The sequence below is a fragment of the Neomonachus schauinslandi genome, chromosome X (genome assembly GCF_002201575.2).
Source record: "Neomonachus schauinslandi chromosome X, ASM220157v2, whole genome shotgun sequence".
Classification (NCBI taxonomy): Eukaryota; Metazoa; Chordata; class Mammalia; order Carnivora; family Phocidae; genus Neomonachus; species Neomonachus schauinslandi.
The window spans coordinates 39,065,433-39,093,131 of record NC_058419.1 but is presented as its reverse complement, the minus strand read 5'-3'; the positions used below and the strand labels follow the sequence as shown (position 1 = coordinate 39,093,131).

Below are 27,699 nucleotides of genomic sequence, written 5' to 3'. Positions count from 1 at the left end.
GCAGGCTTCCTGGTGAGCAGGGAGCCTGATGCGGGGCTCGATCCCAGGACCCTGGGATCATGACCTGAGCCAAAGGCAGACGCTTAATGACTGAGCCACCCAGGCGCCCCAGCTGATTGTATTTTCACTTAAAAATATTTAACCTGGGCACCTGGGTGGCTCAGTTGTTTAAGTGTCCAATTCTTGATCTCAGCTCAGGTCTTTATCTCAGGTCATGTGTTTGAGCCCCATATTTAACCCAAAACAGTCTTTCATTGTCCAAGAGGTCATATTTGAAGCAAACAGAAAATTTCTGAAACTGTTTTAGAGTGAAAGGTTATCTGGTGAGATGAGATTAGATGAGAAAATACAATCATCAGCTCCCCCTGTGCTTCTCTGTAGTATCAGCATACCATTTAACCTCTGTCCCTGCCTGTGTGATGATTGTTTGAATAGCATGTCAAGAACTTCCCATACTGTTTCCCAGTCCCAATTCCATCCCACATACGTAATGTAAGCCACTGTTATTAGCTTAGTAATAATAGTAATATGATAATAATAATAATAATAAAAAATACTGTGTTTGAGTTACTTTCCATTCTTTTTATTATATCTTAGCTAATCTAAAATTTTCCTTAGTCAACCTTCAGGAAACTGCTGTGGTATATAATTATCCTGACTGTTTCTGTATTTTCTCTGCACTTAATTAATTTAAACTTTTTGTGTTTTCCTCATTGCTATTTCTTCCATGGGAAGAACAATTGACCATGACCCCAGCTCTCATGAGAAACTACTTCTCTATTGTCTAATTGTTCTTATTTTATTATGAACCTTTCAAATGAACACAAAAGTAAAAAGAATAATATAATGAAGTTTCACATATCCATTACTCATATTCCAGATGATTAAGATTTCATATTTACTTCATCTATTCCTTTTTTCCCTGCTAAAGTATTTTAACTCAAATCTCAAAATCATATTATTTCACCTATAAATACTTCAGTATTCATCTCTAAGTAAGTGGACATTTCATACAAAAACCACATTGTCATTATCACACTTAGTCAAATTTAAAATAATTATCTAATACTCAGTGTGTAATCACATTTAGTGAGCTGAAAACAATTGTTCTTAATCTTATTCTCTCTCAATTAATCTCTTTCTTGTCCTGAAACCAAATCCTTTAATTTGTTTCTCATCCTTCCAGATATTCTCTCCAGTATGTCAATTATTTTTCATTTAGTTATCCTATTCCCTCCCCCATAGGGAAAAAAAAGGTATTACCTTGTAATTTCTGCTTTAAATTCTCCATGGTAAACAGTAAACACCAAGAAAATCATGAGAGGTTTTGTTGTGTTTTCTCATGTGTGTGCTTAAGGGAGAACCAGGACTTGGGCTGCCTGGGCCACCTGGGCCCCCAGGACTCCCAGGTTTCAAAGGAACACTTGGTCCAAAAGGGGATCGTGGTTTCCCAGGACCTCCAGGTCTTCCAGGACATGCTGGCTTGGATGGGCTCCCTGGACCAAAAGGTATAGAAATTACTGCTACTTCTCAATTTGCTTTTAACTTTTATAGAAATTGAAACTGTTGGGAAAATTTATGGGTGATAGGTCCAATTAACTGAAAGCCTATGGTCCCACTCGGTCACTGCTTTTTTTTTAATCTTCCATTGATGTTTTTGTGTTTTATTTCATTGAATAGATGATTCAATCATATATGTATAAAAGTAGCACTGAGAAGTCTTCCTTTTACCCCCTCTCCATCCACTCTGTTTTCCCCATCCCATATGTAGCCAATTTTTGAGTTATTTGTCCTTCTAGTGTTCCTTCTTACAAATACAAGCCAATAAGAATATATATTTGTATTTCCTAACTTTCTGAAAAGATAGAGTACTACCTTTTGACTTTTTGCACATTAGATCACCTTATGTCAGTAAATCAAAATCTTGCTTTTTAAAAAATAGCTACCTAGTATTAAATTGCTTGCGTTTACCATAGCTTATTCTACCAGTTGCTAGTCACTAGATTGGGTTTCTTACAGTCTTTTCTTATTAGAAATAATGTCACAGTGAATTGTCTTGCATGCATGTTATTTCATATGTGTACAGGTGTAATAGTGGAATAGAGTAATGAAAACAGATTTTCTGAATTAAAGGCTAAATGCATCTCTAGATATTGTCAGATTCCTCTCCATTTGCACCATACACCCCTACCAGCAATGAATGAGTGTATTTGTTTCTCCACAGCCTTCTAAGTGAGTATGTTGACAAACTCTTTAATTTTTTCCAGTCTGATAGAGGTAGTTATCAGTATAGTTTTTAAACATTTTATTATGAAAATTTTCAAACGCATAGAAAATTAAAAACTGTGCAGTGAAAACTCCTATATTGACCATCAAGATTCCACAGTTAACATTTTATCTCTGCCAACATTTTATTTTTTTTAAATTTCGTATAAACAGCAAAGTAGAAAGAATTTTCAGTGACTACTATATACCCATTATTGATATTCTATTATCAACATTTTACTATACATGATTTGTCACATATCAATTCATCCCTTTCTTTAAAAAAATTGACTTATTTTTTGATGCATTTCACAGTAAATTGTAATAGCAGTACACCTCTCCCTAAATACTTTAGCATGTATATTATAATTCTATGCTTGGTTTTTTTCCTTTTGACATAAAATTCACATTAAGTGAGATGCACCTATCTTACAGAGACATTTGCTGGATTTTGACAAATGCATGCACTTGTGTGACTAAACCCCTATCAAGATATAATCTCAGAAATTTCCCTTTTGCCCCTTTTCTCAGTCCCTACAGCAATATCCACAGTGACAACTGTACAGTTACGATTTTTCCTTGTAAATTAATTCTGCCTGTTCTAAAACTCCATATGGAATCACACAGTGGGTACATTCTTTGTAAGGCTTCTTTCACTCAGGATATTGTTCTTGAGGTCCATTCATGTTGTGTTTATTAAGAGTTTTTATTTTTTATTATTGAGTATTTCATTGTATAAATATACCAGAGTTTGTTTATCCATTCTCTGTTGATGGACACCTGGACTATGTTAAGTTTTTGGCTATTATGAGTGAAGCTGTTAAGGACATTCTTTTACAAATCTTTTTGTGGATATGTGCTTTCATTTTGCTTGGTTAAATACCTAAGAGTAGAATTGTTGGGTCATAAGGTAGGTATATGTTAGTTATATGAGAAACTACTGGAGCTTTTTCCAAAATGGTTGTACCATTTTAAACTCACACCAATATGGTATGAAAGTTTCAGTTGTTCCACATTCTCTCCAACATTCGGTATTAATCAGTCTTTTCATTTTTGAGTTTTGGTAGGTGTGTTGGTAACATATCTTGGTCTTAGTTTTCATTTCCCTGATGACTAATGATGTTGAGCTCTTTTACTTGTACTGGTGGATTATTTACACATTTGAATATTTTTCCCATTTTAAAATATGGGTTGTTTCTGTTTTAATTGTTAAGTTGGAAGTGATCTTTATATATTCTGTGTACTGATCTTTTGTGAAGTATATGTTTATGAGTATTTTATCCCTATCTGGTTTGCCTATTCATTTTTATCAGTGTATTTTAATGAATAAAAGTTTTAGTCATTGATGTTTCATTTATCTGTTCTTTATATAATTATTATTTTCTGTGTTGTCTAAGAAACCTTTCCCAAAGTTGCAAAGATATTTTGTTTTATTTTATAAATTTTATGATTTTAGCATTTATGTTTAAGACTATCATCCATCTCAAATAATTTTATTAAACATTATTTCTTCAAAATAGTTCCCTCCCCATTGGATTACTTTGGCATCTGTGTCAAAAATCAGATGGCTATATATGTGTAAGTCTATTTTGTGTTGTCAATTCTACTTATCTATTATTTACTTATCTATTTTGCTATCCTTAAGGCAGTACCAACTATTTATATTACTGTAGCTTTATAATAAGACTTGATGTCAGGTAATGTAAGTCCTCCAAGTTTGTTCTTTTTAAAAAATTTCTTTGGATATACTATATCCTTTGCCTTTATTCTCAGGATAGTTTAAATTTGTATTTCCATTAATATGAATAAAATTGTACATCTTTTCATATGCTTAAGGGACATATTTTTCCTGTGAACTGCTCATGTCCTTTGCTCATTTCTCCATTGGTTTCTTCTGCCCCCTTAATTCTGATTCCCCTAATTATAAAAAGGAATAGAATTAGCCTAGCTGGTTTGGCAATTGTTTTCTTCCTTACTGGTTTGCAAGGAATGGGACTCTCCTGGTCAATATTTTGACCCCCAGAGAATAATCTGAACAGCTCTGTACTCCTAAAGCATGTTGGATTGATTCCCATTAAAGCAATATGACATCATAGCCCAATTTAGCCAGCTTAGATTCATCCAGCAAAAGCCCCAAACTAGCCCAATACAAATTATTCTTAGATAAGCTCTTTTAAAAATACCTGTTTTCAAGTAAACAGTTCTGGCCAGCTGTAAACTGTAACACTCAAAGTTACTCGTTGTGTTTCCCACCAATTATCTACCCCAGTTTAGACATGTGACCCCAAAATTGCAGATAGAGACATTCCAAAATTGTGGAAATTGCTCACTCATGATACTTTGTTTATTAAAATGTCCGTGAGATGGGTTAAGAAGAAATGGATTGAAGCCTATTTTATTTTCTTAAAGATTTTATTCATTTATTTGCCAGAGAGAGAGAGACAGAGAGAGAATAAGAAGGGGGAGCGGCAGGCAGAGGGAGAAGCAGGTTCCCTGCAGAGCCGGGGGAGCCCGATGTGGGTGGGACTCGATCCCAGGACCCTGGGATCACAACCTGAGCCGAAGGCAGACGCTTAACTGACTGAGCTACCCAGGCATCCCTGAAGCCTAATTTAAACATCAATGTCTTAATAGACATTTATTTTCCTAATCTTTGAAAGGAAGTATAAGATCCCCATATCCTAATAAGAATCATTCTCAAATATTAAAGCCCCAGCACAGTTCCTAAGGTGGTAGAAGGAAAAGAATTTGGGATATCCTGCCATGTAATTCCTTCATTCCTCAAACATTATGTTCTTATTCTGTACCAGGTACTGCTTGAGTCACTAAGAATACAAAGGCATAGAGTCTGTTCTCTGACTACTGTAAGAAAATCTAGGTGGTATCACTATGATAGTGGTTATTTCATCTGGAACTTTTATGAAAATGTATCACTAATGTTTTGGGTCACTAAACCACAGTCAGAACTCAGTAAGCAGCTCACAATAAAAGTTCACCTAGCAGACACATTTATACCAGTGGCTGGGCATTAGAACCTAGTAATCTTTCCTAATAGGAGAGATTGATAGAGCACTTTCAAAGCAAAATAGTGACCAGTAATAAATTAAATAGGCTAATACCCATCAGGAAAGAACGATATGAGGATGAAAATGTGCTTAAGACTCAACAGTGGAATCACATTAAACAAAAAAGAAAAAAAAAAGATGACTTTGGAAACATTCAGTTTGTCTCATATGTTACTTTTGTTCAGGGCCTCATCTAAGGTACCTTGGGAGACTTCATAAAGGAGGTGGGGCTTGAGCTGTATCCTTATAGAAGGATGTTCCAGGTAGCAGGAATAACATGCAAAAGTATTGTGACACATAGAATGGCACAGAAATGGAAATATTGAAAGAAATAAAAATTATAATTTGCAAAAAAATTCTATATCTAAAAATTAATAAAATATGCCTAATGTATTTGTGGAAAAAATTAAAACTCCATTATTAACAACTTGAAAAAAGGTAAAGTTAATTGGTTGATAAACCATATGTATGCATGGGAAAGCTGAATGATGTCAGCTCCTTCCAAATTTGCCTAAATATAATGCATTTTCAGTGAGAATTGAAGTAGGAGTTTTTTGGAAGCACTTGACATAATTGATTCTGAAACTTAACATTTACCAAACATATACTAAAATATATTTCAGTATCTTTGTAATTACAGCATTGTGAACCAGTGCTGGAACAGACAAATAGACCAATATAACAGAGTTAAGAAACATGTATATACAGAACACACACACACACACACACACACACACACACACACTCATGTGTATACAGAGAAATGTCATCAATTAGTAGGGGAAGAATAGATCCTTAAAAGTTGGTATTGAGTAAATGGTCTCAAATAAATAAATTTCTGATGCATGGTATGTTTAAAATCATAAATTTGAAAAGTAAAATTTTGGGGCGCTTGGGTGGCTCAGTCAAACGGCTGTCTTCAGCTCAGGTCATGATCTCAGGGTCCTGGGATCGAGCCCCGCATTGGGCTCCCTGCTCAGTGGAGAGCCTTCTACTCCCTCTCCCTCTGCTGCTCCCCCTGCTTGTGCTCTCTCTCTCTCTCTCTCTCTGTCAAATAAATAAAATCTTAAAAAAAAGCAAAGTAAAATTTAAAAAATATTACAAGAAAATGTGGAAGACAGGGAAAGAGATTTTCGTAGTGCCTTAAGATTATACAATTTTGGCAGGTTTCTTTAATAAAGAGAAAACAAAATTACAAGTAGAAAACTGGGATACTGTAATGCCCAACATCAGGTGGTATTCAGTCCAGCTAGACTTGTCATGCTCATTCAAGCATGGGCCATACTTTGCATTGGCTTCATGTAGAAGGATACAAGGATAGGATGTACAGTATTCTAGCAAGGCAGTGTTAAGAGTTTCTTTTCAACGTTAACTCCTCAATATTGACATTTATAGAACATTCCCCCAAGTAAGAGCAGAAAACACATTCTTTTAAAGTGCAAGTGGAATATTCATCATGATAGACCATAATCTAGGCCCTAAAACAAACTTTGGCAAATTAAAAATATTGAAATCATACAGTAGATTCTTTTACCATACTGGATTTAACAAGAAATCAGTAATAGAAAGCTATCTGGGAAAATCCTGACATATTCAGAAAATAACCAGAACACTTCAAATAACCCATGAATCAAAAGGGAAATTGCCAGGAAAATTAGAAAGTATATTGAATTTAATAAAAATGAAAAGAAAGCATCAAATTTGTAGGATGCAGATAAAGAAGTGATTAGAAGAAAATTCATATATGAAAAGCTTTTATTAGGAAAAAAGAACAATCAAAATCAATTATCTAACTTTTAACCTTAAGAAATTAGACAAGGAAAGTAACAATAACTAAAAAAGTAATAATAGAGGAAAATAACAGAGCAGATATCAATGAAATTGAAAACTTAAAAACAATGGAAAAATTTTATGAGACCAAATGAGGTTCTTTGAAAAGATTGATGAAATGGATATACCTCTAGCCAGGCCAGCCAAGAAAAGGGAAGAGACCTATGTTACCATTATTAGTAATGAAAGGGGGGGCATCATTACAGACCCTATAGACATTCAAAGAATAACAGGGGAGTATGACAAACAGCTGTATGCCTGTAAATTTGACAGCTTGGACGAAATGGATGAGTTTCTTAAAAGATACAAACTACTGAAGCTCACTGAAGAAGAAATAGACAATCCAATATTTATTAAAGAAATTTGGTATGTAGTTAAAATCTTACCAACAAAGAAAGCTACAGATCCAGATGGCATCATTGGTAAATTCAACCAAACATTTAAAGAAGCAATAACACAATTTCCACACAATCTCTCTCCAAAAATAGAAGTGTATAGATTGTTTCCCAACAATTACATGAGGCCAAAACAAACAACAGGCAATGACATTATAAGAAAAGAAAGTTATAGACCAGTATCTCTCAGGAATATATATATATATATATATATATAAAATCTCAAGAAAATATTAGTAAATCAAATCCAACAATATATAAAAAAAGGTTATATGCTACACCAAGCAAGGTTTATCCTCAGAATACAAGGCTGATTTGAAAAATCAGTGTAATTTGCTTTATCAACAGTCTAAAGAAAGAAAAAACAGCTATATTAACATCTTAATAGATGCTGAAAATTATTTGGCAGAATTCAACATTTATTCTGAAAAAGTACTCTCACAAAATTAAGAATAAAAGGGAACTTCCTTAGCATGATAAAGAACATTTACAAAAAAACTTGATCCATTATATTTAGTGGTGAAAGACTGATTGCTGTTCCCTGAATATATGGAACAGCACAAAGATGTCCTTTCTTACCACTCCTTTTCATTATCATACCATAAGTCCTATAAAGCAATGAAATGCTATAAGGCAAGAAATAGAAATAATATGATGACAGATGGTAGCTACACGTGTGGTGAATATAGTCTAACATACAGAGAAGTTGAATCACTACGTTGTACACCTGAAACTAATGTAACATTGTGTGTCAACTATGTTCAAATAAAAAAAAAAAAACTCATCACAAAATACCCCCCTCCCCAAAAAAAGAAATGAAAGGCATACAGATTAGAAAGGCAGAAATAAAACTGTCTGTATAGGTGACTTGATTTTCTCCATAGAAAATTGAAAACCTACAAAAAAAACTCCTGGAACGAAGAATTGAATTTAGTAGGATCATAGAATACAAGGCAAATATACAAAAATAAATTGTATTTCTCTATGTTAGCAATGAACAACTAGAAATGAAAATTAGACAAAAACATTATTATTTGAAATAGCATCAAATAACATGAAGTACTTAAGTATAGTTCTAACAAAATATGTGCAGGATCTGTATGTGGAAAACTATAAAACACTTATGACAGAAATCAAACATCCAAACAAATGGGAAGATATTTTGTGATCATGAGTTGGAATGCTCAATATTGTTAACAGTTTCCTCCAGGTTTATTCATAGATTGAACATGTTCCCTAGCAAAACTCTGCAGTAGTTTCTTTTTTTTTAAAGATTTTATTTATTTATTTGAGAGAGAGAGAATGAGAGACAGAGAGCACAAGAGGGAAGAGGGCAGAGGGAGAAGCAGACTCCCTGCTGAGCAGGGAGCCCGATGTGGGACTCGATCCCGGGACTCCAGGATCATGACCTGAGCCGAAGGCAGTCGCTTAACCAACTGAGCCACCCAGGTGCCCTCTGCAGTAGTTTCTTATTCAAAAATTTATTTAGAAAGGGAAAAGACCTAGAATAGCCAAAATAATTTGAGAAAGAGTACAGAATGGGAGGATTCGTAGTACTTAATTTCCAAACTTAATGTAAAGCCACAGTGATTAAAATAGTGTGGTATATGTGAAATGATAGACACATATAGGTCAATGGAACATAATAGGGAGCCCAAGAATAGACCTATACAATTTGATTTTTGACAAAGTTGCAAAGGCAGTTTCAATAGAAGAGTAAGTCTTTTCAACAAATGGTGCTAAACCAATCGGTCATCCATGTGTAAAATAAAAGAAGACAAACCCCGAACCATGCTTCACACCTTGTGCAGAAATTAACTCAGAATGGATCATAGACCTAAATGTATAACCTAAAATGATTAAAAAAAAAAAAACTTTTGGAACAGAGACAGGCAAACATTTTCTGTAAAGGGCCCGATAGTAAATATTTTAGTTTTTATGGGCCATCTATGGTTTCTGTCATATAATCTTTCTTTTTTCTTTTTTAACAACCTTTAATAATGTAGAAACCATTCTTAGCTCACAGGCAGTTCAAAAACATGCCTATAGTCCAGATTTAGCCCATGGGTAGTACTTTAATTATCCCTTGTTTTAGATGAAAGCATAGAAGAAAATCTTTGTGATTGTAGGTTGGGCAGAGTTGTTAGATTAAACATCAAAACATCAAAAACTAATGATGTATGGTGACTAACATAATAAAATAAAATTTTTTTAAAAGATTTTATTTATTTATTTGACAGAGAGAGACACAGCGAGAGAGGGAACACAAGCAGGGGGAGTGGGAGAGGGAGAAGCAGGCTTCCCGCAGAGCGGGGAGCCTGATGTGGGACTCGATCCCAGGACCCCAGGACCACGACCCGAGCTGAAGGCAGTCGCTTAACCAACTGAGCCACCCAGGTGCCCTAAAATAAAATTTTTTAAAAATGCAAAAAAAATAGACAAGACCTCTGAAAAGGCCTGGAACCAGGAGTTTTTAAAAAACAAAACAAAAATACATTTAAAAATTGATAAATTGGACTTCATTAAAATGAAATGTACTTTCATATCATTTATCTGACAAAAAGGACTTATGTCAGAATACATAAAGAATTCTCAAGAGTTGGGGCACCTGGGTGGCTCAGTTGGTTAAGCATCTGCCTTCAGCTCAGGTCATGATCCCAGGGTCCTGGGATCAAGCCCCGCATTAGGTTCCCTGCTCCGCGGGAAGCCTGCTTCTCCTTCTCCCACTCCCCCTGCTTGTGTTCCTGCTCTCGCTATCTCTCTCTCTCTCTCTCTCTCTGTCAAATAAATAAATAAAATCTTCAAAAAAATAAAATAAATTAAATGTCCTTTTTTAAAAAAAAATGTTCTAAAAGTTTCTAAAATATCAGAATTGGGCTCCCTGCTCAGTGGAGAGCCTGCTTCTCCCTCTCTCTTTCCCTCTCCTTCTCCCTTTCCCTCTGCCACTCTCTCGCTCGCTCTCTCAAATAAATAAATAAAATCTTTAAAAAAAAATTCTCAAAAGTCAATAATAAGGAAACAACCAAATTTAAATTTGGAAATATGGGCAAAAGATCTGAACAGATACTTTACCAAAGATATCTGAATATCTAGTAAGTACATATAAAGGTTCTCAATATAATCAGTCATCTAGGAAATGCAAGTCAAAACTAGAAGATAGCATGTCTTATCCTGTCAGAATAGGCTTCAAAAAAGAAGGAAAACTGACAATACCAAGTGCTGCCAAAGATGCAGAGTAACTAAAACTCTCATACATTACTAGTTAGAATTCAAATGGTAGAGCCACTTTGAAAAAGAGTTTGGGAGAAAATATTTGCAAATAGCATATCTGATAAAAGGTTAGTATCCAAAATATATAAAGAACTTATACAACTTGATACCCAAAAAATAAATGATCCAATTAAGAAAAGGGCAGAAGACACGAATAGACATTTTTCCGAAGAAGACATATAGATGGCCAACAGGCACATGAAAAAATGCTCAGCATCACTCATCATCAGGGAAGTACAAATCAAAACTACAATGACATATCACCTTTACACCTGTCAGAATGGCTAAAATCAACAACACAAGAAACAACAGGGGTTGGTGAGAATGTGGAGAAAGAGAACACACAGGTGTTGATGAAATGCAAACTGGTGTAGCCACTGTGGAAAACAGTATGGAGGTTCCTTAAAAGGTTAAAAATAGAACTACCTTATGATCCAGCAATTGCACTACTAGGTATTTACCCAAAGAATACAAAAATAATAATTCCAAGGGATATATGCACCCCGATGTTTATAGCAGCATTATCTACAATAGCCCAGTTATGGAAACAGCCCAAGTGTCCATCGACTGATGAATAGATAAAGAAGAGGGAGTAATATATATGTGTGTATACACACACACGCACACACAATGGCATATTACTCAGCCATCAAAAAGAATGAAATCTTGCCATTTGCAATGACGTGGATGGAGTTAGAGAGTATTATGCTAAGCAAAATATGTCAGTCAGAGAAAGACAACTACCATATGATTTCTCTCATATGTGGAATTTAAGAAACAAAATGAAGGAACATAGTGGGGGTTAAAAAGAAAAGCAAATCAAGAAACTCTTAGCTATAGAGAACAAACTGGTTACCGGAGGGCAGGTGGGTGGGGATGGGTGAAATAGGTGATGAGGAATAAGGAGTGCTCTTGTGATGAGCACCAAGTGTTGCATGAAGTATTGAATCACTATATTGTCACCTGAAACTGATATTACACTGTATGTTAACCAACTGGAATTTAAAAAAAAAAAAACTTTAAAAAGAAAGAAAAACAGTTTGGTAATTTCTTATAAACATACCCTTACCACATGACCCAGCAATCCCACTCCTAGTTATTTATCCAAGAAAAATGTGAAACTTCACACAAAAACCTGTAGATAGATGTTCATAGCAGCTTTGTTCATAATCAAGAATTGGAAATAGTCTGTTTGTCCTTCAGCTGGTGAATAGATGAACAAATTATGGCATGTTTGCATAATGGGATACTATTCAGCTATAAAAAGTAACAAACTATTGATAGTTACAGCAACTTGGATGAATCTGAATGCATTATGTTAGGGGGAAGGAGATATACTCAAAAGGCTGCATACTGTATAATTGCATTTATATGCCATTCTGGAAAAGGAAGAAATGTAAGATAAAACAGATCAAGCAGTTGTCAGGGAATTAGGGTGTGGAGAGGGTTTGACTACAAGCAGGTACAAGAAGCCTTTTGGTTTGATGGAACTGTATATGTATCTTACATATCTTGATTTGGGTGGTGATTATATGACTGTATACATATGTCAAAACTCATCAAAGTATATTAGAAAAAGAGAATTTTAGTATATGTAAAATTTTCTAGAATAAGAGACAGAAGGTAGAGGGATAGTGAAATTTCCATGATCAAAAAGGCATTTTACTGATGGTGGGAGAGGCTTTAGCATGTTTATAGGACATGGGCCGAAGTTAGAAATACGAAGATGTTAAAGGTTATCTACCTTTATTGTTTTTTTTAAAATATATTTTAAACTTAGAGATACTTGCCCAAGATGATTTGCAAGTAAAGGAAATATGTGTTTTATAATCTTATGTACTATTTTGTGAGGTTGATTTAAGTACTGAAGTTGAGTGCTCAGCATAAGTTATACGTCTGTAACTTTTAATGCATTTCTTGAATCTGCTCTGGGTATTTGTGCATACTTCTCTTGCTCAGTGATTGGATAGCTTTTCAAGATCCCTGCTTAATTTTATATGCCTCTTCACATAGGTATTGTGCTTCCTAATGACTAGTGACTCAGCTACTGTTGTTTTTAATATCTAAACTATATTTATTTCCCTAAAGGTGATGTTGGGCCAAACGGACAACCTGGGCCAATGGGACCTCCTGGGCTTCCAGGAATAGGTATTCAGGGACCACCAGGGCCACCAGGGATTCCTGGACCAATAGGCCAACCTGGTAAGATTGGAGTAAATAATTGTGCATTTTTGTAGCATTCATTATATAGAGGTTGGCTAGTTCATTAGTAAACTACAACTACAACATCAGTAAACTACAAAGGAAAACCTGTTTTCCAGAAAACAGATTTCAGAGGTAACATGTCTCCTTGTATAATTTTGTAAAATTGAAAAAGTACAGATCACAGCATAAGAGTTTCTTTAATCCCTGATACTTTCCTTCCCTGTTCATTTAAAATTGATCTATTAACAAATAATACAATTTCACAATTGCAGTATGTTGCCTCAGCATACAATCATTGAGCTAGTTACAGTCTTGGAATCACAGAACTAAGAACTTGCAGTGCTGATTATTTCAGACCTGAGTAGCTGTACAGAATTAATAGACCTTTTTAAAACCTCGTAACATTTCTTTTTTATACAGATATGCAAAACAAAAACAAATAAAAGATATGCAAAACAAGTTTTGTCAGCTTGTAACCTATAGAGAATCATATGGTTCTTCTATGTTTGTCTGAGAACTTACTTCAGTTTTGTGGATTCTGAGCCATCTGGTGAGGCTCACTGAGGGCCACTCTTGGGCCAGTATGTTATTGCAAGGCAATGTAATAATTCATAAACTTAGAATAAATATGGAAAACTTAATCATTCCTTAATTTACATGAATATGTCAGATGACTTAAACTCACAGTTCAGATGTACATACATTGATTTTGAAACAGTAGAAATATATTTTCTGACCTTAAATAGCAATAAATACTTTGTTAGTTATTATGCTAATAATCTGGAAACACCAGTTAACAATATAAAAAGCCTGGAAAGTAAAGGTTGTTTTTGCTTATGTTCTTTTTTTTAAATTTTGTGTTATGGCCCATTGTACCTTTTTTTTTTTTTAATGGCCCCTAACATGTCACTACTGATTTAAAAATGAGAAAACTTACGGTGTTGCTTTGAACCAGGGTGTTACCCAGGTTGTTAAAAAGTAGCTGCGTCAACACTCAAGAAAAAAACCATTCTGTTCAACTAGCATAGCAAAGGGATCTTGAGAAAAAACAATTTTTAGGTTTGGTCATTATAGTCTTGGCCTGCTGTTCTACAAAGATGGCTAAAATGAATTTATCATTCCTGTTATATTTTGTCATTTCTTTTGTTTCCCAAAATTACATGAGGTTTTGGAAGCATTTTGAATTCTTAAATCACAGCTAAGCAAGAATGAAAAGAAACTACTGTTAATACCAATCTGAACAAAATAAGGGTACATTTATTTGGACTTTATGCTTTTTCAAATTTAGGTAATACTCTAAATGTTTCATTCATCTAATGTTCTCTGTCTTTTTAACTGATGGATATATAGGTATATTAATTTATAAAGTCTAGATAGGATGGACAGGGGAAAAGTAATGGTGTTGAATTTAATCTCATTTCTTTCTCTGTAAATATATACTTTGCCATAAAATTCAAGATCTTAACTAATATGGTTCAACAAATGAAGTTAACAGCAATTGGCATGAAAATGTATTGAATGAATGCTTATTAATATAAATATGTTATCAAATCACAATTTTTTTTACTACAGGATAGATCACATTTTATGTTTAATACTAGCCCATATACTCACTTTTTATATAAATTTATTTATATCACCAAATCAGATTATCTTAGCCTATTTCAAAAGCATTGTAATTTTTGTTTATACATCTCAATGAAAGGGTGATCAGCAACACTGTTACTAATACCTTGATACACCTGACTTGCACTGCATGGCTGAAATTCTAACTACCAGTGTTTTTTTAATAAGCTTATTTAATATACTTGTGTTTCATTTTGCAATAGAAAACTTAATGCAAAGTATTCTATATGGTCATCTCTCCAGTATAAATGTTTGCATGATGCTTTTCAAGCTTTTTTGACTCGTTTTCTGCTGTAATTTAATTAAGCTTTACTATTTTTCATTCTCTTTTCCAAGGCAGGATACACAGTTTAATGCATGTTTATAAATTAAGGAACTGTTGAATATCAAGTCCTCATTTGACAGCAGGGAAATAAAAGAAAAAAAAATGCCAAAGGATAAGAAGCAAAATGCTTTTCATTCCATGCCCTACTAATCCAGGCAGAAATGGAAATTGTTGATTCTTGCTATTTGATCTGGCTATTAGCTAGAAGATTGCTGCTTTAGTGAATCTTTAAGAGGTCAGTTAAATATACTCAATTCTGTGTCCACAGATCATACCCTAACCTGAGCCAAATGTACTGTAATGCTTGCCCAGTCTCAGGAAAAAGTGCAATCAGTTCAGCCTCATCCCCACTAATGTGAAACAAAGAAACAAGGAATTAGTCATGTCATTTCATAGATGAAGTTTCCTAACCCATTTTCATCTATGGAGTTTTCTAACTTTTTTCCAGCTATCAAACCCTTGGGTGTGTGTGTGTGTATGTGTGTGTGTGTGTGTGTGTAAAGTTCTCACGATAATATGTGTTTTTGGAATTTTCCCCTTTTTTCACTAACTGGTCCCATTTGGCTGCCAATACATTTACAGCATCTACACACCCCTAATGTACTTACCCTCTATAGATATAGCCATATAATTCCTATTATATAAGGAGATTCAGCAGAGCTTTTGAATTTATGTTGACTGTTTTCATTCTTGATCTTACCAGGATGCCTATTTCTGACAGTATTCATGGAAAAGATCTATGCTGTGAAAAGTACAGCATAATATCTGTTACTACTACAAATAACAATGAAAAAATCTTTGCTAGTACATGCAGGTTGTTTAATCATACTCATCTGCTAATAATTATTGAGTTCTCTGTACCTAAGCTGTTATAGTATAAAATCAAATTTAGTTTTAAGTTCTAACTTATCTTTAAGAGGTTAAGTTCCAAAAGGATTATTCAAAGCAATATAAGGATCAGAGACAAGAGTGTAAAGCTGATCTTCATCAAAAAGCATTACTTTTTGTAAATGTAAATACTTTATTGTGTCTCTATTGGGGAATACATTTCAGTTATAGAATATTGCTATATGAACATCTGAACGAATTCCTAAAATAAGTTCTTTACTCATTACCACTAATATATGATAGTCTTGAATCAGTATCTAATAACTTCTATTTGTAGACTTTTTTGTTCTCATCTTGACATGCTTAGTTTTGTTTCCTAACCTAATCAGTCTTTTTGCAACTTGCTTCTGCTTGGGTGGTTCATCTTGCTACTGAACTGTAACTCCTGCTTCTTGAACTTCAGGTCTACCAGGTACAGTAGTTATTTCTCAAAAGCTGGATCTTAAAGTAAAGCTTTAAACATGAAAAACAAACAAGATTTGTCCAGGTTTGAGTCTTTGGGTTTTTCCCCCATTATTTTGTAGAGCATATTTCAAAGGACAAATTAGTTATCTTGAAAACTCAGCTATCAAAAACTAGTTGGGCTATAACAATAAGCAGTGATCCAGATAGAGCTATAATAGTGCTCACTATTAGGTATCTCATCATATGTCACAAATATAATAATGTAAAATATCTCTCCCCTTTCTATAGTATTTTCAATGAAATGACAGCATTGGAACCATTACTGTGGTTCCATGGAATTTCTCTAATCTTCAAAGTGAATTTTATCAGTTTAAGGACATGCTGGTATATGACATCAAACAAAACTTAAAATCCCAGCATCTTGCTCTATTATAAAAATAATTGTGAATCTTCAACAATAAAATTAGGTCATGTTGTTGAAGGGACACTTTGGAATGGTCACCTGGCGTCACCTGGCTCAGCCTCCAGCTTCCAGTCAGTTGTATTCCCATTTAACAGATGTAGATCAACAATATTAAGTGACTCACTAAGTCACATACCTGATAGGAATTGGAGTGGGAAGTTGCCTTATGTTTGTAGAGCAGTTCTTTTCCCTAAAATATATTCTTTTTTAACCATTTTGTCTCAGAGTAGTTCAGTCTTACAGAACTTATTAAGGTTAAATATTTTTTCAGTGTCATATTTTTTTCTGTAAAATCCTGGTTGAAATACTGAGAAGTAAAATTTAACAACAAAAACTGATGGTGTAATGTATCATTAAAGTAACATGTAGGGGCACCTGGGTGGCTCAGTCATTAAGCGTCTGCCTTCGGCTCAGGTCATGGTCCCAGGGTCCTGGGATCGAGTCCCACATCGGGCTCCCTGCTCCGTGGGATGTCTGCTTCTCCCTCTCCCACTCCCCCTGCTTGTGTTCCCCCTCTCACTGTGTCTCTCTCTGTCAAATAAATAAAATCTTAAAAAATAAAAATAAGAAATAAAATAATTTCCTTAAAAAAATAAAGTAACATGTAAAATGAAGCTAAAATAAAGTCAAAAAGGTCCACATAATGGGATTATTCAGTAATTGATCATTTTTACGGATTATAGAAATATATCCCAATAATCCATAGTACCTTAGAGCAGTGCAAATCGAAATGCAGTCAACGGACCAATGTCAAATCACAAGCTGCTTGTTACCAGTCTGTATTGGAATTAGAAGAAATTGAGAGTAAGCATTTAGAAACTTATATGGTAATTTGACAGTGTAATAGTATTTGTTGAATATAATAACCAAAAGGTAGTAATGTATGTTTTTGGTTTTTTATTTTAGTTTTTTTAGTAATTTTTATTGTGTTTTATGAAAATATTAGTCCATAGTGGACCAGGAATTAAGAACATATTGGTCTTTCACTGGAAATAATTTGAGAAGCACTTTCATAGAGAAATATGCTTGAAAATCCTAAAGTTTGATTGTTAGGTCATTTTATATGCATGATACCAAAAGTATCTCTGACTCACTGTTAGGTTTGTTATACACAGGAGTCTATCATTTGTTTGCCAGAAAAATAATCAGATACATCTTTTAAAACTACTTCAAAACTTGTTAATATTGGTGTTGTATTAACTAGGCCTGCATGGAATACCAGGAGAGAAGGGAGATCCAGGGCCTCCTGGGTTTGATGTTCCAGGACTCCCTGGAGAGAGAGGTAGTCCAGGGATTCCTGGAGCACCTGGTCCTATGGGACCCCCCGGAACACCAGGGCTTCCAGGAAAAGCAGGTGCCTCTGGATTTCCAGGTAATTCATTTAAAGTTTTCTCTGGTTTGGGATTCAGGAAATTAAAACTAATATAATTCTGGTATATTATTTTCTTGTTGTACTTTTCTGGATTGACACTGTCCCTTAAGGAAAAGTGTTAAATGTCTTTGCAGGAAATTTACTTTGCTATTTTTATTACATTTTTTTCTCTGAGATTTCTGGTCACATACTGCTATATAAAAAATGATCCCACAATTTAATGGTTTAATTCAACCTTTTTATTTTGTTCAAGATTTTGTGGGTCAGGAATTAAGGCATGATTTGATGGGGTCATTTATCTCTGATCCACATGGCACCAACTGGAGTGGTTGGGATGAAGGATCTACTTCCAGGATGGCACTTCTCTGACACCTGAGTGTTCTGTGCCCTCTTCATATGGTCTCTCATTATCCATAGTGCCCCTTCAACATGGCTTGGAATCCTTACATTATGGTAAAGTCAGGGCAGTTGCGCTCCTTCTAGAGGCAGCTGGCTTCCAAAAGAGAGGATCCCCCAAACTAAAAGCGAGTGTTCTAAAAGCCCTGGGTGAAAGCTGCAAGACTTCTTATGATCTAGCCTTGAGAGTCATTCAGTGTCACTAAGTCAAGGGCAAGGCACAGAGTCAGCCCAAATTCAAGGAGAGAAGGCTGCACAAGGGTGTGTATACTGGGAAGTGTGATGAAGCCATCTTTGGAGATTAGCTACCACAGTGAGTCTTTTTATTTTTATTTTTTGAGAGAGAGAAAGAGTGAGCCCAGGGGTGGGGAGAGGCAGAGGGGGAGGGAGAGAAAGAGAATCTTAAGTAGGCTCCACGCCCAGTGCTGAGCCCAATGCGGGGCTTAATCCCACTATCCTGAGATCATGACCTGAGCCAAAATCAAGAGTCAGATGCTTAATTGACTGACTGAGCCACCCAGGCGCCCCAGAGCCTTTTTATTCATACATATCAACAGTAGTGGTCGCTAAGGTTACAACAGTTAAAAAGGGGTAAAACTTAGTGCCTTCCTTCCAACACTCAATAGTCTTCCAGTTGACATCTTAAAAGTTATCTTTTAGGGCGCCTGGGTGGCTCAGTCATTAAGCGCCTGCCTTCGGCTTGGGTCATGATCCCAGGGACCCTGCTCAGCGGGGAGCCTGCTTCTCCCTCTACCCCTCCCCCCTGCTCCCGCGTGCTCTCTCTCTCTCTCTCACTCACTGTTGCTGTCGCTTTAGCTCTTTCTCAGATAAATAAAATCTTTTTTAAAAAAGTTATCTTTTATTTTTCCAAGGTCAAGGAAAAGTAAAAATTAATTATTGATATTCTTCAAAGGTGCCAAAGGTGAAATGGGTATGATGGGACCTCCAGGCCCACCAGGACCTTTGGGAATTCCTGGCAGGAGTGGTGGTCCTGGTCTCAAAGGTAATATTCAGAGTTGGCTGGTAGATGCATGTAAGAGAGAAAATTAAACATTGTTTTATGTCAATATAGAATATTTTTATTTGAGTGCTTTAAAATGAGCAATGCTTACTTATATTTTGTTTCTAGGTGACATGGCATTTTTTAAAAGTTTTTATTTAAATTCTAGTTAGTTAACAGAGTGTAATATTGGTTTCAGGAGAATTCAGTGATTCATCACTTATGTGACATGGCATTTAAGTACATTCTATTTTCGATTTGGTGGCATACACAGTTTAGATACATGAAACGTGGTAAATGCTCAGCTCAAAAATACAGTTTCAATAATTGTCAAAGAACCCCAGAAAATAGAAGGAGTGTTATTTGAGTGTAAAAATGTGTGTGAGTTCAAGTTACTCATAGACAATAACAGTAATGCCTAAGTGTTTTGGATGGTCAGTGGCCTACTAAATTATGGAACATATGAATAATCTTTATATGCGTTAATCCTGGAAGGACGAATCTGATCTGTTGTGTCCTCTCCACACATGTTGGTTTTAGGTGATGATGGTTTACAGGGTCAGCCAGGACCTCCTGGCCCTGAAGGAGAAAAAGGTGGTAAAGGAGAGCCTGGCCTTCCAGGCCCTCCTGGACCAGTGGATCCAGATCTGCTGGGCTCAAAAGGAGAGAAAGGGGACCCTGGCTTACCAGGTGAGTAATGCATTTATTTGTGAATGTATTTACTGATTTATCTCAAGTTTCATTTTAAATAGCATGAAAAGTGATTTGTAGTGTAGGAGTCACCAACAAAAGGCATGTCAAATTTTGGGTAATGAAAATTTTCACCGAGTTGTATTGTTTCAGTGATCAAGTTTTATTTAAGTATTTTCTTTGTAGTTTAATCTGTTGCAAACTATGAACTCTTAAAATAGACTTAAGGCAATCACCTTCAGGCTTTCCAGAAAGCAATATAGGATGTGGTTAAGAGAATGGATATATAGGGCGCCTGGGTGGCTCAGATGGTTAAGCGTCTGCCTTCGGCTCAGGTCATGATCTCAGGGTCCTGGGATTGAGTCCCGCATCGGGCTCCCTGCTCCTTGGGAGCCTGCTTCTCCCTCTGCCTTTCTCTCTCGCTCTGTCTCTCATGAATAAAAAAAAAAAAGAGAGAGAGAATGGATATATAGCCAGAATCACTTGGAAAACAGATTTCAGTGTTGGGGAAATTTGCTGGTCCCTTAAATTTTTTCCCTTGAGACTGGATGGGGATGAGTAGTACATTATTGCCCTGCAATGTTTTGATATACATATCATACTTGGCTTTTAAATGCAGTTCATTGCTATTCTGTCTTGGCTGAATAAACGAGTATTGGACTGTGAATAGCCGGGCAAGCTCAGCTGTGGGGGAAGTTGCTGAAAGTAGGGTTAGGGAACAACTGTGTTACTATAGTTATTTTATTAGAAACAAATAAGATATGAAGTATTACACTGACTTTTTAAATTAAAAAAATCTTTTTTTCTTTTTATAAAAGTATAACAAGACATCAAAAAGTAGGTAAGCACAAATTAATAAAGTGCTTACGATCCAATCTGTATAGTATAGCCTTTCAAACAACATGGAACTTTAAAATTAGCTATCTTTATTTGCAGCTTATAGTAAAGTTTGTGGCTCTTTTTGTGTTGTAACCATTAATATTGTCAGCCCATGTGTGCCTGTGAGTGTGTGTGGGTGTATGTGTGTACATAGATACTATGTTTCCCTATGAGCAGGACTTGGTGGGATTTTTCCTCAAAAAAGAGTTTAAGACATTACTGTAGTTTTGTATGTCATCACAAAAGAGGTAGGGACAGCTAATTTTTTATTATTGTTAAAATGAGATACCTTTCTTGAATTACTCCTTACGTCTTCTCTTTCAATTATGCCTTCTGTAAAATAGAGGCAGTAATCTATATTATAATAGGATTATTAAAGATAGTTATCGAATCTAAAAGATAGCCTAAAGATAATCTGCCCCAATTCTTTCATTTTACAGTGTAAAAAACTGAGGCCCAAAGAGGAAAATGACTTAGTTATTGAGTGCTTTGAATTTCTTAATGGTAGCTAAATAAAAAGTGGAGGAGTTTAATATGTGTCCAGTGCTATTGGTTCATACTCTATCAGAATATCATGAGTTCCTGCATTTCATTCATAGTTCAGAATTTGGGTTGCTTGCTTTCCCAAATTATTTTTAATGGATTAATGATATCAACCTAACTTGTCTTCCTTATACTCGTCCTTGGAAGGTATTCCTGGAGTTTCAGGGCCAAAAGGTTACCAGGGTTTGCCTGGAGACCCAGGGCAACCTGGACTGAGTGGACAACCTGGATTACCAGGACCATCAGGTAAGTATGACAGACCACCTATAGCAACTGAATGGCTGATCCTAGATCCTAGAAAAGTAATTATGTATTTATCACATGTGATGATGGGTTTTTTGTGTGTGTGATGATGTTTTGGATCTGATCATGACACTATGCTTGAGTAGCTACTGAGATGTGGAGCTCTTTTTTAGCAAAAATGTTGCCATTTGGCCCAAGTGTCAACTGACAAAGTTTGTAGGATATTTTGCTTTGCTCAGTTTCTTCTTTTTCTGGCAGTCAGGATGTAAACAGAATAAGAAGTACATCCAAATAAGGTGGTGTGTTTTATTTACACACACTGCAACATGTATAAATGAGACAATTATCTGGTAGGTGCTGAAAATTTTACCTTTTTTTTGTTACTGCCTTCAGACAAGTCAATCATTAAACCATGTAAAGATGGCTGCTGATTCTATTTTTTAAAGTTTTTAGGGACAAAAATTTCACAACCTACCTTGGTAGTCTGTTTCAGCATTAATCACCCTTAGAGTCAACATGGATTTTTTTCTTATTTCTAATAAAACTCTTGCTGCTTCTTAAGCCATTTTCTTTTAGTTAGGCCCCAAAGGGATAAAGAGCACCTGGTCTCCATCCTCATAGGAGTCCTTCAGGTCAGTTATTCTGCTCTAGACTCTGTACTACATTGCCTTGATATATAGTTCCTTTCTATCCTTCACATCTTCTGCATTCTCTTCCCCAAGTTGGAAGTCAGTGTGAAAGAAAAAAATAAAAGAAAAAAAGTTTAAGGCAACATTGTGGTCCTTAGAAAATCCCTAGGTAACACCACAGCTCATGCACCTGAGCTCTAGGAAGAATGTATAAGCACAGCAACCATGACTGTTGGGGGTGACAGTATAGTACCTCTCCCTCAGCCTTTATCTATCTCTGGCCTAATGTCCTGGGAGTATATCATAACAGGATACCACTTTCCGTTTACTGCTTTCACATAATCAGACTTACGTGGGAAAGGCACTTCTCAGTCTTTTAAAAGCAGACTTGTTATATTGGATTTATCTGTGATAAATACAGTAAGGGTAGTTATGCACATAATATGAATAGGACTTCAGGTGATTGGAATTGTTTTAGGACAAGAAACAAGGTGTCCTGGTAAAATTTTTGCATTTTCAAAACTGATTTGTATTAGGAGACCTCTGTTATTATGTTTATATTGTAATATGTCCCTAAGGAGATTTCATAGGTACCTTTTGCCTGTTTTATGCTGAGTTAGATCTGTGGAACTTAATCATGTATTAAGATTTCATCCATCTAATCCCATGCTTACATTATAATTACAACCCACTCCAAGAAATCAGGCAACCTCAATATTGCTGACTTGTCTTAATTTAACCAATTTAACTTTTCTAGGTCCCAAAGGTAACCCTGGTCTCCCTGGGAAGCCAGGACTTACAGGACCTCCTGGACTTAAAGGAAGCATAGGTGATATGGGTTTCCCAGGTCAGTGATGGAAATCTCCCATATATTTAATCCCATTAATGGCAGATGGTTCATTCTCTTTGTTATTAAAATAGAGACTGGTGTTGATAGAATCAAACTGAGACAATAACTAAGGTAATCAGTGGATAGAGCTCTCTCATCACACAAATATTTGAAGTGGGGATTAAGGGACAGAGTTTTAGAAACCTGAAGAGTAAGGATCCACAAACATGTATCTTTTCTCTCACTGTACCCCTTTCTCTTAAACTTCCTTGAAAAATAGTTGTAAAGGATCATTCTATAATTCAGAATTTGCAGAGTTCTTTTTTTAAACCTTTTCCCTTAGTCATAAGCATCATAGATATGCCATGAATAAAGAAATTTTGTAAAAAATGCATGTTATGTGTTTTCAACAGGCCCTCAGGGTGTGAAAGGGTCTCCTGGACCTCCTGGAGTTCCTGGACAACCTGGCTCCCCAGGATTACCTGGACAGAAAGGAGAAAAAGGTGATCCTGGTGTTTCAGGCATTGGTCTTCCAGGTCTTCCCGGCCCAAAGGTAACCCTCTACTCTAGGCATATACCTGAGCAGATGTGATTTTTTTTAAATACTGTGCTCATTCCTAAGTCTTCATTAAACGAACTATACAATGACATGGTATATTCTGGAAATTCATTCCTCCTGTTTTCTCTTATATTGTAAGAGGTTATGTTTTAGGGTTTGTAGCCAATCCAAAAACGTATGTGTGGGGGAAACATTCTGATTTCTTTATTTTCCCTCTATCTTAATCTCTGAGTATATTTCAGTAAACCAAAGGTAAATTCCTGCCTGGCTTTGGTTTTCTTTTCCCATCTTGGTGGTGGAATGTTGATCTATATCCTAATATTATTATTAACTAATATAAAGAGACTTATAAACAAAGTAACTTATGCGATTAATGAAGGTGCAGTAGTATTCTTAACTGCATATCTGAGGTAGTTCTCTTAAAACAGTTTTACATGTCCCTCCATGCCCCTAGTCAGTGTGAAAACTTTGGTAGTGTTTCTCGATCAATCAAATTTAGAATATATCCTAGAATCATTAGACTCAACAAATATTTAATAGCTGCTTAATTCCATGTAAAAAGGTAGTAAGTCCTACTGATTTGTGGAAGTACTTTTTAACTAGCAGAGATGCATCCATTGTCTATTATATATGTTGCAAATATTTTCTCCTAATTAATCATTTGTCTTATAATATTGTTTAATCATTCAGTCAGACCACAAAGCTAGGAAGTATTAGGAAAAGAAGGGTGTTACTAACCTTCCATGGAATTAATGAAAATTCCCACTAAGAATGTACTGAATAATGTGGGTGTTTTTTCCTTTTAAGCTGCCATTTTTATTTTTTTAAGTTTAAAAAAATATTTTATTATTGATGTTAATTCCAGTATAATTAACATACAATATTCCATTAGTTTCGGCTGTACAAAATAGTGATTCAACACTTCCCTACAATACCCAGTGCTCATCACAGCAAGTGCACTCCTTGATCCCCATCACCTAGTTCACCCATCCCTCCACCCACCTTCCCTCTGGTAACCATCAGTGTGTTCTCTATAGTTGAGTCTGTTTCTTGCTTTGTCTCTTTTTTTTTGTTCAGTGATTTAACTCGTGAAATTTGAATAATGTTTTAAAGATAATTTCTTTTTAATAGTATACAAAAAGATTTTAGTTTGATTGCGTAGTCAATCAACTTATTGTAAAACATAATCGAGAAATTTCTGCATATTAACTGCAAATTAACAGTGTAAAGTCTATTGAAATGATGCTGAATATTTTCTGTTCTACTTAAATTTTACCAGTAATACATGACTACATTAAAAAAATGATAATACAGACATATCAAGGGTAAAAGTGAAAATCTCCTTCATAACACATCTTCTTTATTCCATTCCCATCGCTATAGATATCTACTGATAATAGTGTATAAATTTGAATCCCTTGCCATACATATTTTTATGTATATATACAAAATTTGGGGTTTCCTATGTGTATTGTATATGTGTAGAGTCATAGAATACACACTATTCTGTATTTGCTTTATCACTTATATCTTTTAATCTTTCTATTTTATTATATCTTAGACAATTTTCTTTGTCACTGTACTTTTTTTTATTATGTTCAGTTAGCCAGCATATAGTACATCATTAGTTTTTGATGTAGTGCAACGATTCATTTGTTGCATGTAACACCCAGTACTCATCACAACACTGTACATTATTTTTAATAGTTGCATGATATTCTATTGTAAATAATATCGTAATGAATATTCTTAGACATATCTGTGGACACATGTATAATTATTTATGCTGTATAGATTCCTAAAAGTGAAATGTCTGGGTCAAAAGATAAGTACATTTAGGTTTTTGTTTTTTAAAGTTTTTATATTAATAGTAACCAGTAAACTTGATTTTAAAAATCAACCAGTATGACTGATATGAGGAATTCTTTTTTTTTTTTTAATTTTATTTATTTATTTGAGAGAGACAATGAGATAGAGAGAGCATGAGAGGGGATAGGGTCAGAGGGAGAAGCAGACTCCCCGCCGAGCAGGGAGCCCGATGCGGGACTCGATCCCGGGACTCCAAGATCATGACCTGAGCCGAAGGCAGTCGCTTAACCAACTGAGCCACCCAGGCGCCCCTGATATGAGGAATTCTTAATCTCAGGAAACAAACTGAGGGTTGCTGGAGTGGTGGGGGGTGGGAGGGATGGGGTGGCTGGGTGATAGACATTGGGAAGGGTATGTGCTATGGTGAGTGCTGTGAATTGTGTAAGACTGTTGAATCACAGACCTATACCTCTGAAATAAATAATACATTGTATGTTAAAAAAAAAGAAGATAGTAGGAAGGAAAAAATGAAGGGGGCGGAAATCAGAGGGGGAAACGAACCATGAGAGACTATGAACTCTGAGAAACAAACTGAGGGTTCTAGACGGGAGGGAGGTGGGGGGATGGGTTAGCCTGGTGATGGGTATTAAAGAGGGCACGTACTGAATGGGGCACTGGGTGTTATACACAAACAATGAATCATGGAACACTACATCAAAAACTAATGATGTAATGTATGGTGATTAACATAACATAATAAAATTTTTAAAAATGTAAAAAAAAAAAATCAACCAGTATGAAACAATGTAAAACAAGAAGTCTTCTTTCCACACATTTACATACCTTAAATTCATAGTTCTTCCCCAAGGGAACCACTTTTAGTAGTTGTCCACAAAAGACATTTTATGTGTATATAAACATGAATATATGATAGATATTTCATCAATTTTAAGACTCAATTTTTTTACATTCAAAATCTCTGATATTGAGGTGCATCTTACAATGGAAAGCATGTTACAACTATAATTGGAAGCATTTTATTCAGTTACTAATTCATGAAATGATGCTGCATCTTCCAAATGTAGGTATCTTGTATTTTTATTTACACACATAAAATCATACTATATATCTGGTCTGGACCTAGCTATCATAACTTAGTAAGTCTTAGCAAACTTTCTTTATCAGCCTATAAATAAATGCCTCATTCATTTTCATAATTATATAGTATTTTATGTATGGGTTAACCATAAATAGTTTAACCTATTATGAATGCTGAGTTGTTTCTATATTTTCATGATTATAAACATATGTTGCTCTGAAGATTCTTACCCATATCTTACATACGTATCTTAAGATTATTTGGTAAATACTTCCATAGAATAAATTCTGAGTAAAGTTGCTGGAACCCATCATATATATGCCTTTTTAATATTGATAATTACTAATTTTTCTCTTAAATATCTCTGCTGCTTCATACTATCTTGATCAGTATCAGAAATTTTCTATTTTCTCCTCATTTTACAAATATTGGGTATTATTAATCATTCTAATTCTGTCAGTCTAATGGGTGAAAAATAGAGTATCATTGTTTAAATTTGAATTTTCCTAATTATGAATGAGATTTCTTTTCTTATACTTATATCTCCTCTACAAATTGTCTGTTCATACTCTTGCCTCATTTTTAGGAGGGGATTTGGTTGTGTATTTCCTATTGATTTATGGAAGTACTTCATAAAGATGCATCCATTATTTACTATATATGTTGCAAATATTTTCTCCCGGTCATTTGTTTGTCTTATAACCCTGTTTACTGTGCATTTATCATGTAGAGTATAAAATTTTTATATAGGCAAATGTTAGTTATTCATTCATTCAAAATATATCTAATGAGTGTATGAGGTGCCAGGTACTGTTTTAGGTGCTGGAGATAGAAAATGAATGAAACAAACTCACTGCCTGTGCAGAGTTTGCATCTAGTCAATAAAATAAATATGTTTATAGTGTGCTAGAAGA

General features: G+C 35.0%; 1 protein-coding gene across 2 annotated transcripts in view; it reads left to right on the top strand.

Annotated features, from left to right (window-relative positions):
- Nucleotides 1-27,699, top strand: part of COL4A5 (collagen type IV alpha 5 chain) — a 231,544-nt gene that overhangs the window by 159,172 nt on the left and 44,673 nt on the right. For both annotated transcript variants that reach the window (XM_021678553.2, XM_021678559.2), the window contains exons 29-36: nt 1,358-1,508; nt 12,914-13,027; nt 17,942-18,109; nt 19,419-19,508; nt 20,046-20,195; nt 21,765-21,863; nt 23,247-23,336; nt 23,732-23,871. In XM_021678553.2, the coding sequence (XP_021534228.1) occupies nt 1,358-1,508; nt 12,914-13,027; nt 17,942-18,109; nt 19,419-19,508; nt 20,046-20,195; nt 21,765-21,863; nt 23,247-23,336; nt 23,732-23,871 (1,002 nt within the window). The remainder of the gene's footprint in view (nt 1-1,357; nt 1,509-12,913; nt 13,028-17,941; nt 18,110-19,418; nt 19,509-20,045; nt 20,196-21,764; nt 21,864-23,246; nt 23,337-23,731; nt 23,872-27,699) is intronic.